This window comes from Macaca nemestrina, chromosome 3 (assembly GCF_043159975.1).
Source record: "Macaca nemestrina isolate mMacNem1 chromosome 3, mMacNem.hap1, whole genome shotgun sequence".
Lineage (NCBI taxonomy): Eukaryota > Metazoa > Chordata > Mammalia > Primates > Cercopithecidae > Macaca > Macaca nemestrina.
Window position 1 is genome coordinate 91,147,719 of NC_092127.1, and position 14,103 is coordinate 91,161,821.

Sequence of the window (14,103 nt, forward strand, 5' to 3'; positions counted from 1 at the left end):
TTGGTTTAAAATTGCACACCATTCTGTGTAGTGTGATGAAATATGTCAACTTCTTGCTTTGTCCCACCTGGTAGGTGAAGCCCGTTAGTCACTTAGTAGCTATTTTGGTTATCAGATTGACTGTTGGGGTATTCCAGTGCTTGTGTTGAAAGAACTCTTATTTTAACTAATAATGGCTCCAAAGTGCAAGAATAGTGATGCTATCAAGTGGGATATGACAAAGAGAAGTTGTAAAGTGCTTTCTTTGGAAAGGTGAAAGTTATTGACAATAAGGAAAGAAACAAATTACATGTTGAGGTTGCTAAGATCTGCAGTAAGTATGAATCTTCTATCTGTGAAATTGTGAACAGTATTTATTATAATTGTTCTATTTTATTATTAATTATTGTTATTAATCTTTCTGTGCCTAAAATATAAGTTAAACTTTATCATAGATATGTATGTACAGGAAAAAAAACTTAGTGTATATAGGGTTTCATACAATCCTCAGTTTCAGGCATTCACTGGGAGACTTGAAACCTATCCCTTCTGGATAAGGAAGGACTACTGTATAGGGAGAAGAAGGATATTGCATATCTGTATAGCTTCAGAAAACAGGCTAACGCTATGTATTTGAATTTATACACCCCATATTTCTATATTTATTGCATATTTTGCAGGTTTATGTAGCCACAGAATTTTGTAGAAGTTTCTTTTCTTCTGAACTTAACTTACTACAAGTTGGTAGATAAAAAAAATCTTATGTATCATTGCTGAAGTGCATCTTTTCTACCAGCCAGCAAATAATGGCATGAATCTGCTCATTTGAGCCAAGGTGTCATGAACTTTTGGATAACTTTTTAGAATCTAACCTATTTAAAATAAAAGATACTTCTGTATTAGTTTTTCATAAATTTTTAGTTTCTCCTTTTTTTTCCCCCCAAATTATCAGGTTAAAAAAATACATAGGATTTACATATTTTATCATAATTAGAAGTGGCTGGCCAGGCACAGTGGCTCACGCCTGTAATCCCAGAACTTTGGGAGGCCAAGGCGGGCAGATTGCTTGAGCTCAGTTCAAGACCAACCTGGGGAACCTAAGACCAACATGGCAAAAACCCATCTCTACCAAAAATACAAAAATTAGTTGGGCCTGGTGGCGCATGCCTGTGGTTCCAGCTACTCAGGAGGCTGGGGTGGAGGACTTCTTGAGCACGTGAGGCAGAGGTTGCAGTGAGGTGAGACTGGGCCACTGCACTCCAGCCTGGGTAACAGAGTGAGACCCCATTTCAAAAAATGAAAAACAAAAACAACAAAAAATAAGAATTAGAAATGGCTAATGCACTTATTTGGAGCCAGATTATTTTCAATAGGAACTCATCATCAAATTCATAATGTAGTCAGTGGAAATGTAGGATTCAATTCATGTACACATCGATTCTTCTTGCAAATATTTTATTTTATTTTTTATTTTATTATTTTTTATTTTTTTTTGAGACGGAGTCTTGCTCTGTGCCCCAGGCTGGAGTGCAGTGGCATGATCTCGGTCTTCTTGCAAATATTAACTGAACCCTACTGTGTTTCAGGTACTCTTCTATACTCTAGAGATATAGCAGTGAGCAAAACAGAAAAAGAAAATGACCCGGCCTTTCTGGAGCTTAGAGTATAGCAGAAAATCTTATTTTGGATAGTAATAAATGATACGCTTAAAAACAGCAGAGAAGGGAACATAAATTGTTTGGAGGTGGTAATGAAATTTTAGATTGGGTGGCCTGGAAATGACTCATTGAGAATGTGACATTGTGTAGTGACCTGATTATAATGAAGGAGTAATCTGCAGAGAACATTTGAAGCAGACAGCCAAACACCAAGGTCCTGAAGCGAATATATGCCTGATCTGTTTAAGGAAGAGATGTAGCAAAGTGAATGAGGGGAGAGAGAGGTAGGAGATGAGGCTAGAGAGGTAATGTGTGTGTGTGTGTGTATGTGTGTGTGTGTGTGTGTGTGTGTGTGTATGTGTGTGTAATTCAGACCGTATTAAGGATTTGGCTTGTGTTCTGAGATTGGCAACCACTGGGTGGGTTTGAGAAGCAGAGTGATACAATCTGACTCGGATTGTGCAACAGCTCCTTCACTAGCTGCTATGTCAGTAGATTGAAGATGGACAAGGATTGGAGCAGGGAACAGTTAGGGGACTTTTACCGTAATTCAGGTAAGAGATGGTGGTGGCTTTGATCAGAGTGGTAGTTGTGGAGGTGGAGAAGTGGTTGGATTTGGAAATATTATAAAGATAGAAATGACAGGATATAATGATAGAACTTCATTATACGTCTAATTTATAAGCCAATTATTCAATTAGTAAATCAAGGAGTAATTCTTTCAGACAAAGAAGAATAATTTAGGTATGTATGAAGCAGAAGATTTGAATCTAACTTTGTTTTTTTAGTATAAAAGGTACTTTATCAATGTACTTAAAATATTTGATGATGAATAAATAGTACTTCTTAATATTTATTTATATGACTAAGAAAATAAAAAACTCAACCTCAGAACTTACTGAATTAATTCTTATCTGTTATAAAGTATCTAGTTAAAAGCTTAATTTCTTACAGTTACCATATGTAGTGAAACTATTTCCTAAAGCCTATTTGTTGGAAAAAACACATTGATTTACATACATTTAAAAAAGACAGTACAAAATTTTTTAGAGATGAGCTAGCTGTATACTTTTAAATGGAAGAACAAGAGAAGTCATTTTTCTTTCATTTTAGTATTTAATCATGTGAAGAACTGGATAATTTTTTTCTGAGCTTTATCAGTAGAGGGCAGCAAAGTTTCAGGTAGTGTGTTTTTGGGTTCAAGGGCTGCTTCGCTAAGGAAATATTTTTTTTTTTTTTTTTGCTGCTCTTAAGTTTGTTCCAGCTTGCCTTTTAATGTAGTGCTTTGGTAATATTATATAGGAATTCACTTAAAAACTCTGTGACTGTGGTTCAGATATTTAGCCAACTCTTCCCTTAGGTGCTATAGATCCTTTCTTAATGAGAACATGTATTTCTTTTTGTGATTTAGGGAGTACCAGGGCCTGGAAAATATGACATTAAAAGTCAATTTCAGAAGACAGAAAGTATGACACCAAATGCAAATGATGCATCCCCTGCTTTTCTTTCTCAATCCCAGGTAATGGTCTACAGTCATTTTCATATATTGAGTCTCATAGGCATAATGTGAGGCCAGCAACACATTCAGTGATGTTTAAAGGTTATAAGAAGAAAAGTGATATTTAAGCAAATTGGAAATAGACATGGTCTGAGAAAAATATATTACCAAAACATATTGGTAAAATGAACTGAAATAAAATTAGAAATACACAGATGAATATTTGAATAGAACCATCTATTAAACATTTTCTATTAAGCAAATTTGCATATATGAATGTTCAATTCAGTTTATAAGAAATGTCTTCTTTAGTCTTTTTAAAAATATGCTTTGTTAATGAAAGTGTGGAGTGTTAACATGTAAGCTATATAGGCTTGCATCTCTTTCTGAAAAGGTTCTGAGGGCATTCTGTGGAGCCTGGCAATAGGTCATTTCTACAATTGCCACTGGGACCTTCACTAGTGATACAACAGTCATAGAATATATTTTGCAGTAACCATTTCACATACTCCTAGGAATATACTAAGAGCACTTGAAGGTATCTGACATATTTGCAAGGCAAGACAATTATAATACTAGCAAACCTTTATTATGTGGCAGCCTCCAGACCAAAGTAATTGTGAAATTTATCCACCTATGGTATGTACAGCTGTAATTATCTTATTTAACTTGGGAAGATTATTATCCTTCAGATGACTATAGATGACTACTTTGATTTTATTGTACTTAAGAGACACCTCCTTGGAGACAAGTAGATAGATTGCAGGTATATTTGGAGCTAAAATTAACATGACTTTTTAATGGGCTAGATGTTGTTATGAGGGACTGGGAGGAATCAAGAATGAATACTAGATTTCTGCATCAAGCAACTTAATGATACTTAAGGTACTACAAGAGATGGATGTGGGGAAGACAGGATATTTTCTGTGTGTGTGTGTGTGTGTGCGCGCGCGCGCTCGCGTGCGCTTGCGCATGTGCCTGTGCATGTATGTGTGCCCTTGATTTTTTAAAAGTGCTCTTTTTACAAATAAAATCTCAGGTTTTATACTGTTTCTGTTAATCTGATATATAGCCCTAACCTTATATCACTTGACACAATCATATTTAAAAATATATTTTTAGAAATAGAAAAGAATATTATATCAATTTGGTTTAAGGGGATAATGGGAAAAAGAATAATGGTTCTGCAGTAAAAGATATGGAAGAATTAAAACTAAACAGGATAACCTACTAGGGGTAGTGTTAATGTTTATTTGAATGTGAATATATATATATATGTATATGATTATGATAGAAAAAGAAATAACACAATTAACAAAGTAGACTTAGAGCACAGAATTTCTGGTTTGTAGAAATAAAGACAGATACATTTCTGAGATGCTTATTTTAGTTATTGATTTAGGAGTTGTCAGGCATTTTATCTAAATGCACCGAATTGCCTTATGTCTTCAATTATTAATTTTAAATACATAGTATTTCCTTTATGGCAATGGCTCTTAACTCGGGATGCACATTAAAAACATCTGAGGAATTTAAATACATTCTGATACCCAAGTGCCAACATGCCCTTTGTTCTTCCTTCCAGAGATTGATTCATGTGGTTCAGAATAGGGCCTAAACAGCAATATATATGTTTTAATTCCTCAAGTAATTCTAATATGCAGTCACGGTTGAAAATTATCATTTTAAAATTTCACTTAGCATCTAAAATAATAAGATAGTATTTAGGAAAATAAATTTGAGACTCCTTTTTTGTACTTCCAGTAATAAATTGTTATTTTAGTAGTGTTAATATTTACCTACTTTACACAACTCAAAAGAACATATATGTTGTACTATATTTTTGTCTAAGAAATATAGGAAAATAGGAAAACATACACATAACTACTTGGCTATATAAACACGATGAAGATAAACCAGAAAATAATGATGTTAGTTATCTACAAGGGATGGTGAGGAGGTAAAGTGCAAGCACTGGTATGCTGCTGTTTATTTGTACTGGCTTGCAAGAGCCAACTGTTAAGTTTCCAGGAGTTTTGCAAGCTGGTTGACATTACGTTGGTAGTGTGAAATTAGCCACTGCTGTGGGTGTATTTACACCATGGAAATCAGCAAATGTTGCAAATTGAGACTTTTCTGTCCCAAGTGGTGCAGCATCCCCAACAGGAGGCGTAACACTTCTTTGACTATACTTTAAAAAAATACGTATTTTATCTTTTGGAAAGATTTCAATGTTTTATATATTCAAAAATAAAAATAAATCAGTAAGAATGGGAAAAGTTAATAACTAAACTGAAAGCAAATGGAAACAAATGAGGCGGGTGGGTTACTTGAGGTCAGCAGTTTGAGACAAGCCTGGCCAACGTGGCAAAATCCAGTCTCTACTAAAAATACAAAAATTAGCCAGGCATTGTGGCATGCACTTGTAATTCCAGTTACTCAGGAGGATGAGGCATGAGAATCTTCTGAACCCAGGAAGCAGAGGTTCCAGTGAGTCTAGAGATCCCGCCTGTGTGAAGGAATGAGACTCTGTCTCAGAAAAAAGAAAAAAAAGAATTGGAAAAAAATTCTTAATTATTTTTAGTAGGTTGATTTATTGAGATGGTATGGATAAAGCAATCATAAAACTATCTTAGATATATCACAAGTTTGAGCAAAAAAGTTGATATTCTGAGGTATGGTTTTCATTGTTAAGGAAGGTGCATACAATAATGGATTGGAGGAGGTGAAAGAGGACCTTGTGGGATGGATTTGAAGGTTTTTATGTGAACTCATGATTTTTTTTTTTTTTTTTTTTTTTTGAGACGGAGTCTTGCTCTGTCACCCAGGCTGGAGTGCAGTGGCCGGATCTCAGCTCACTGCAAGCTCCGCCTCCCGGGTTTACGCCGTTCTCCTGCCTCAGCCTCCCGAGTAGCTGGGACTACAGGCGCCCGCCACCTCGCCCGGCTAGTTTTTTTGTATTTTTTAGTAGAGACGGGGTTTCACCGTGTTAGCCGGGATCGTCTCTCGATCTCCTGGCCTCGTGATCCGCCCGTCTCGGCCTCCCAAAGTGCTGGGATTACAGGCTTGAGCCACCGCGCCCGGCATGAACTCATGATTTTTAATATATATTTATATGTATGAATATATGCATATATATGTCACATGTAAATGTATGTATGTTCATGTGTCTATGTATGAGTGTATATATGTATGTGTGTGTTTCTCTCTCTCATTCTCTGTGAATGTGTGTATGTTCTAGCTCTGTCTGCTAAATGAACCAAGAAGCAAAGATACCCCAGTAGCAAGGGACACATCTTGTGCCCAGATCTTGGTCTCTAATTCTGTTCCTACTGAAAGAAAAAGGATTCCTCAGAGAAATAACTGATTCCATGGTAGGTGGAAGAGGAAAGTGTAACACTTTATGTCAGAAAGTAAGTTCTAAACAAAATAATGATGAGAGCATATCACAGTGACATAGGAAACAACATGAAGTGCCCCCCATTGGTTCAATAATAAATTATAAATCATTAATGTTGGCATTCATGAGTCAATATGGATAATAAACAGACAACTAAGTACAGTTGTCCTCTGAACAATGCACAGATTAGGGATGCCAACCCTCCATGCATTTGAAAATCTGCATATGATTTTTGACTCCTCTCAAACTTAGCTACAAATAGGCCATTGTTGACCAGAAGCCTTACCAATAACATAGTGAAGTCACATATATTTTGTATGTTATATGTGTTATGTACTGTATACTTACAATAAAGTAAGCTAGAAAAAAGAAAATGTTATTAAAAATCACAAGGAAGAGAAAATGTATTTACTATTTATAAAATGGAAGTAAATTACTATAAAGCTCTTGTCATTACATTCAATAGACTAGGAGGAAGGAGAAGAGGAATGGTTGGTCTTGCTATCTTAGGGGTGGCAGAAAGTGAAGAAAATTTGTATATAAGTGGAACCACATTGTTCAAACCCATGTTGTTCAAGGGTCGACTATAGATAGGTAAGTAGATAGCTAGATAATGAAGTAAATAATTGAAGGAGAAGGGAGAGCACTTGCTTTCAGTAGAATGTTAAGTACTTACTATAAATATAGAGACAGTGTTGAATTTGATCAAAATTAAAATTACCAGTGAAGGCCAGCAGACATCATATCTCCAGATATGATATCCTGGGAAAGCCATGCATCACCTACCAAGTAGTCTGTCCAGAAATGTATAACCTGGATATAATTATGAGGCAATATCAGGTAAACCTCAAGTAAGTAAGATTCTATTATACAAAAGGGTGATTCTCCCAAAATGTTAAAATCACGAAACACAAAGGAAGGCTGTAGAAATGTTCCTACATTAAAGGAGATAAAAGAGACATGATGACTAAAGCAATATGACTCTAATCTACATTATGTACTGAAGGGGAAGAATGCAATAGAGGCCTTATTAGATCAGCTGACGAATTTGGAATATGAATCCTAGATTACATGAAAGCATTAGATCATTGATACATTTACTGGAGTTGATAACTGTACTGTGGATATGTAAGAAAATATCCACATTTTTTTTCTAAATATATACTGAAGTATTTATGGGTGAAGAACCATGACATATGTAACTTTCAAAATATGTGTGTGTGTGTGTGTGTGTGTGTGTGTGTGTGTGTGTATAGAGTAAGAGAGACAGAGACTGGAAGAGAAGGACAAACAGACAAAACAGAGATAGAGCTGGCAAAGAAAAAAAGGCAAATGAGGTAACATGATAATGGATGAATCTGGGTAAAGGTTATACACATATTTTCTGTATTACTTTTATTCATTCATCTTTTCTGTAAATTTGAAATTATTTTCAAATAAAAAGTTAAAAAGATTATACAATGCTAGCTCACACCTGTAATTCCAGCACTTTGGGAGGCTGAGATAGGCGGATCACGAGGTCAGGAGATTGAGACCATCCTGGCTAACACAGTGAAACCCCCGCTCTACCAAAGACACAAAAAAATAGCCGGGCATGGTGGCGGGCACCTGTAGTCCCAGCTACATGGGAGGCTGAGGCAGGAGAATGGCGTGAACCTGGGAGGTGGAGCTTGCAGTGACCCGAGATCACGCCACTGCACTCCAGACTGAGTGACAGAATGAGACTCCATCTCAAAAAAGAAAAAAAAAAAAAAAGATTATACAACGCTGTATCTCATGAGTTCATAGTTATATATATAACATTTTTATATATATGTTAATAAGTTTATAAGTTCAACTGAATTGATAAACCACTGAATCTAAGATTTTTTTTTTGAGATATCTAATGATATTGTTGAGTTAATTGAATATACATGTTGAGGAACTTTTTCAATAAATATAATTTGATCACATAAAATAAAGGGTTAGATCATATAGTTTTTTATTTATATTAACTGGCAGAATATTTTGAGTATGATAATTATCCCTACACTATCATCTAGAATCTCATGTTGAGATTATTTCCTTCTAAAAGTCTGTCTGCCTTAGTAAGGCACGTAATACATTACTATATTAGTATTTAGGTGATTTTACTAAAAGCTATATATTTTATGTTTTGATGGGTACAAGATCTTAATTCATCTACATTTTCTTCACTCCATTAAGAAATAAATTAAGTACAGATGTTATATTACTCAAAAGGCAGCTTTTAACTCATGAAGTATCAAAATGTACTATAGTTTCTTATTGGCACATTTTCCTGTTCTTCACTAGAGATTTTTACCTGTGAAATCAATCACCCCGGCTCCAGGCACATATAATGAGCCTCGAACTGCTCTCAAGTCCTTGAAGAAAACATCAGGACTGAAAAATATTCCATTTGGTCAAAGTGCTGTTCGATTCACACAGGACATCAGGACAGAGGAAATGCCAGGTTAGCAATTTATCTCTGTATGTCTACTCTTTGGCTTTATAAAGTAACTTAATGTTCTTAACAAGATGGATACACCAGAGAGTATGTTTTCTTTTTTGTCCTATGGTTGGTGTCATTTTAAGTCAACATTTTTTAAAGCATTCACTATACATTAAACACAGATAAATAAAAATAATACACAGTTTTAGTAAGATTTCAATTTAACATTCTGCACATCTTAATTATAATTTTCTATTGTTTTTCTTTATTTGGTAAATTTTCTGACTTTTTCTTGGCAGATGAACAACGTAATATATCAACTATGTGGTCACTATTAGTAATATAATTTATGATGTTCAGTTTTGTTAAACTTTTTATTTCAGAGGTTTACAATCACATGTTCTGGTATTCTCAGTGGATATTCTAGTGTTCAGAGCTAAGAATATAGAATCAAAATAAATTATAAAATTGCTGACATACAGTTCTGGGTATCTATTGCTGTACAACAATCTTAGTGGCTTAAAACAACAGGTTTTTCTCTTATATCTCATTATTTTGTGGGATGGCTAGAAGGCAAGGCTCAGATGGGTCCATTATTCAAAGTATGTACTTAGCTCCAGCATGGCTGCCTCAGGGCAGCCTGACATTTAACACGGCGGCCTAGGGTTCCATGAGACCTGACCAGATGCTGCGAGATTTTTTATGACCCAGCCGCAGAACTCTCAGGATATCATGTCTTCTGCATTCTGTTAGTTAATTAAGTCACTCAGAGTAGCACATATTGATTGGAAGGACATGAAACTTTATCTTTCAGTGAGAAGAGTAGCAAAGAATTGATGGCCAGTTTTAATCTATATGACCAATTCCTTGGCCACAAAAATATTTACATTGTTCCTACATGCACCTACTCCTTCTCAAGGACCCAAAAGTTTCATGTAATTATGTCATAATTTCACAGTCCAGGATAATTTTTTAAAAAATGTTTTGAGACATGATCTCTCTCTCTCTCTCTGTCATCCAGGCTGGAGTGCAGTGGTGAGATCATAATTCACTGCAGCCTCCAGCTCCTGGCTCAAAGGATCCTCCTGCTTCAGCCCTCTGAGTAGATGGAACTACAGGCTCCTGCTACAATGCTTGGCTATTTAAAAAAAAATTTGGCCGGGCACGGTGGCTCACACCTTTAATCCCATAATTTGGGCAGGTGGATCACGAGGTCAGGAGATAGCGACCATTCTGGCCAACATGGTGAAACCCTATCTATACTAAAATACAAATATTAGCTGGGCGTGGTGGCGCACATCTGTAGTCCCAGCTATTGGGGAGGCTGAGGCAGGGGAATCGCTTGAACCCGGGAGGCGGAGCTTGCAGTGAGCCGAGATCGTGCCACTGCCCTACAGCCTGGCGACAGAGCAAGACTCCGTCTCAAAAAAAAAAAAAAAAAAAAAAAAAAGAAAGAAAGAAAAAAAAATGTGGAAATGAGGCCTCCTTTTGTTGCCCAGGCTGTTCTTTAACTCCTAGCCTCAAATGATCTTTCCACCTCAGCTCTCAAAGTATTGGCATTACAAGCATAAGCCACAACTCCCAGCCCCGGATCTTGTCATCTAAGTTAGGTGTAGGTACAGATGAGGATCCTTGTGTGTGGTTCTTAAGGTACAGCTCCTTCTCTATAAGCAGAACTGTGAACCAAAGAGAGGGTTGTTTCATTCACCATAAGGTGGTGGGAGAGATATAGGATGATCCAATCAGACACTCCTATTCAGGAAAAGGGAAAACTGGAGGCCCACAACAGTCACAGTACCATAGCAATTCTGAAATTCAGCTGGGTACATATTAGCATTTCCTTGATGAGGATCCAGTAAGACTCTCTGGGGGGAATGATTTTCTGTGGTTCTTTATTCTGCCTTTTAGGCTCTTGGTTCTTCTCTGAGTCATCATTTTTCTCTATGAAATAGGCTGTGTTTGCAGCTGTAGCTTTCTCAGCCTGCTTCTATCAGCTTCTTTTCATTTTTACTCTTATTGTCTCTTTTATTCTTATAAAACCTTTGAATTTCTGATTGTATTAATTTATAATCAAATCCACTAGGTAAAAGCCACACTTACATTTTCTTAGAAAACTTTTTAAAATCACCTGTGAGACTGTTACATGTTTTGTATCACCTTTGTCTATTTTGTCTCTTTTGTATCACCTTTGAGACTATTGTTTTTAACACCCTTAGGTTGTTAGGGCATCATTGTCTAAGTGAAAAGCGTCTAGGATACAAGACCTTAAGATTCTTAAGGCCCCTTTTCGAGAGGTTCTATGAGGGATTACCATAACTATTTCTAAAAATTAAACAAAAGATCTTACAGCCAAATCCTGCTTTATGTCTTTGCCTTTAAGCCACTTCTTTCTTTGAGAGATTTTTGTTGTCTGGATAGACTGGGGATGAAAAAGAGTTTATTTTCAAATCTAGGAAATTCTAGTTCCTTTCTATTTCTTATACATTCTCCTTGAAAAGTTAACAGTTTATTACTTTTTATTTATTTATTTTTAACTTTTATTTTAGGTTCAGGGGCACATGTGTAGGATTGTCATATAGGTAAATTTGTGTCATGGGGGTTTCTTGTACAGACTATTTAATCACCAGATATTAATCCTAGTACCCATTAGTTATTTTTCCTGATTGTCTCCCTCCTCCCACCTTCCACCATTGCTAGGCCCCATTGTCTGTGGTTCCTCTCTATGTGTCCATGTGTTCTCATTATTTTGCTCCCACTTATAAGTGCAAACATGTGGTATTTGGTTTTATGTTTCTGTGTTAGTTTGCTAAGGATAATGGCCTGTAGCTCCATCCATGTTTCTGCAAAGGACATGATCTCATTCTTTTTTATTGCTGCATAGTATTTCATGGTGTATATGTACCACATTTTCTTTATCCAGTCTACCATTGACATGCATTTAGGTTGATTCCATGTCTTTGCTGTTGTGAATAGTGTCTCAATGAACATACACGTGCATGTGTCTTTGTAACAGAACAGTTTGTATTCCTTTGGGTATATACCTAGTAATGGAATTGCTGGATCAAATGGTAGTTCTAGAAAACTGAACACTGTAAACTCTTTCCCTTCTATCTATACCTTCTCACACATGGATAAAAGGAACTATTGGCACTTTGACATTCAGCCTGGACATTTCCTTAGTTAGAATCCAGCAGTTCATTAGGTATTTTCTTCATTACCTCAAGCATTAGTGTTACTAAAATTTCTGCCATTGCATAATACCAGTTAGCATTTCTCCATCCTCTAATAACATTTTCCTCACTGTCTTTCAAGTCATCACCAACAGTCTCCTCAAGGCCTTTTTTCTAACTCATCAGGTTGCTCTACTTTCTGATCGACTGCCTGATTCCAAAGTCACTGCCACAAATTTTAGAGTTCGGTTATAATAATACACTTGGTATAATTGTTTGCTACTCATTCCATGGAGAGATTGAGTCTCTCTTATCCCCTTCAGTTTTGACTAGCCCTGGTGCTTTCTTGACCAATGCATGGAGTGGAAGTGATACTCTAGCACTTCTCAGATAAAACCATTTGCTTTACAGATTGACCTGGGCCTCTTGAAACAGTTGGTCTTGGAACCCTGAGCCTCTATGTTGAAGTACAACTACTTTAAGAGTGCCATTTGAGGTTAGCTCAGTAGTGTTTATCATTGTAAAGTTGAAATAATCAAAAGGGTCAGAATCTAGTTTAAGAGAGTTTATTCAAGTGCAAAGGTTAGAATAGCTATTTAAGTAACACAGACTCCAAAGGAATGGGGTCAGTGCTCCAAAGGTGAAAAGGTCTTGCTCTTATATTCTTATAGTCAGATAATAAAGAAATTTAATAGGATTATAACATTTCTTAAAAAGCTGGTTTATGAGTTATAGCAATTTGATTAGTTATAGCAGTTTAGCTATAGCTGTTTTTCTTTTCCAATTTAAAAGAGTGGATTTAATATTCCATCTTAGACAATGCGATAGTCATGAGATCTTTGTGTCAGAGAAGTAAAAGGAAAGTTAAGCTATAATGAAGATCAATAGTGGAGAGGCAAGGGGTCTTCTCTGGCACTTTTTAGTATTTTACAGTATTTTAGAAAAAAATGTGGATAAAGAAAAGGTGAATCTATAATCAGAGGAACAAAAGTTACAGCTGTCTGTCATGTGATTCAGGTTGCATAAACACAATCCTTTAAGGCTCAAAATAGTTTAAAGTTCCAACAGCTTTGATTTTGAGTTACTTATTTATATATCATGAATCTGAAATCCAAATTATTTCTAAATATTAACTTATTGCGTCGCCCAGTTACTCTAAGATTGGGTCTTACTGTCAGTTTGATGGTCTAGTATATTACAAATAAAATATTATACATTCTTCAAAGTTAGTTTATTTATAAAGGGCAAGTTAAATTAAGAATGAACTCTAAAATGTAATCTAGAATCTTATATGTTTTAAGGATTAGTAAGAATGGTCGTCATGGAAATATGATTTCTTTTCATGTAATTATTAGAGTACAGTAATGAATTGGACTTGTAAAGCAGTCATAGAGCAGTTTTGACCACCTAATGTGGAGCTCCAGAATGTTTGCTGTTATAAGGCACCCCTAACCCTTTTAACTCTCCCATAGCAGATCTCATCTGGGGTTCCTGGGCATTTCTACACTTAATAACTCTAAGATAAATATAAGAAAGTTCTAATGTGAGTGAACCATATGATCAGAATGGCTTTCCAAGTCAGAAGCTTAATGAGGTAGTACCTGAGATGGGTATGTCTGAGGTCCCTAGCCCTGAGGATGCTATATTAAGTACTTAAGCTCTCCTGCAAAGTGCTATGTTATGCTCTTGAGCCAGAAGGGAGATAGATTTGACATAGTTACTTGTTATTTGTATATCTTAAGTGGTGGCTCAAATAGTTTTCATTATACTTTCTGTTTATCATTTTCCTAAACATTACCACTGGAAGAATGTTGAAAGGCGGCAGGAATAACATGTATTAGTGCTTAGGTTTTTTGAGAGTTGGCACAACAGAATTTTCATAGATATTTTTAGGGAATAGAATAGAACTGGAATATTTGAAAAATTGGAAAGAGTTTGTTTACAGT

The 14,103-nt window shown here is 35.8% G+C and overlaps 1 protein-coding gene across 8 annotated transcripts in view; it reads left to right on the forward strand.

Moving 5' to 3' along the window:
• Positions 1-14,103, forward strand: part of LOC105486404 (sperm tail PG-rich repeat containing 2) — a 657,812-nt gene that overhangs the window by 155,602 nt on the left and 488,107 nt on the right. For all 8 annotated transcript variants that reach the window (XR_011621154.1, XR_011621153.1, XR_011621155.1 and 5 more), the window contains 2 exons: positions 3,049-3,156; positions 8,849-9,008. Coding sequence is in view for 5 of the 8 variants with exons in the window: in XM_071093286.1 (XP_070949387.1) it covers positions 3,049-3,156; positions 8,849-9,008 (268 nt within the window). In the remaining 3 variants the exon portion in view is untranslated. The remainder of the gene's footprint in view (positions 1-3,048; positions 3,157-8,848; positions 9,009-14,103) is intronic.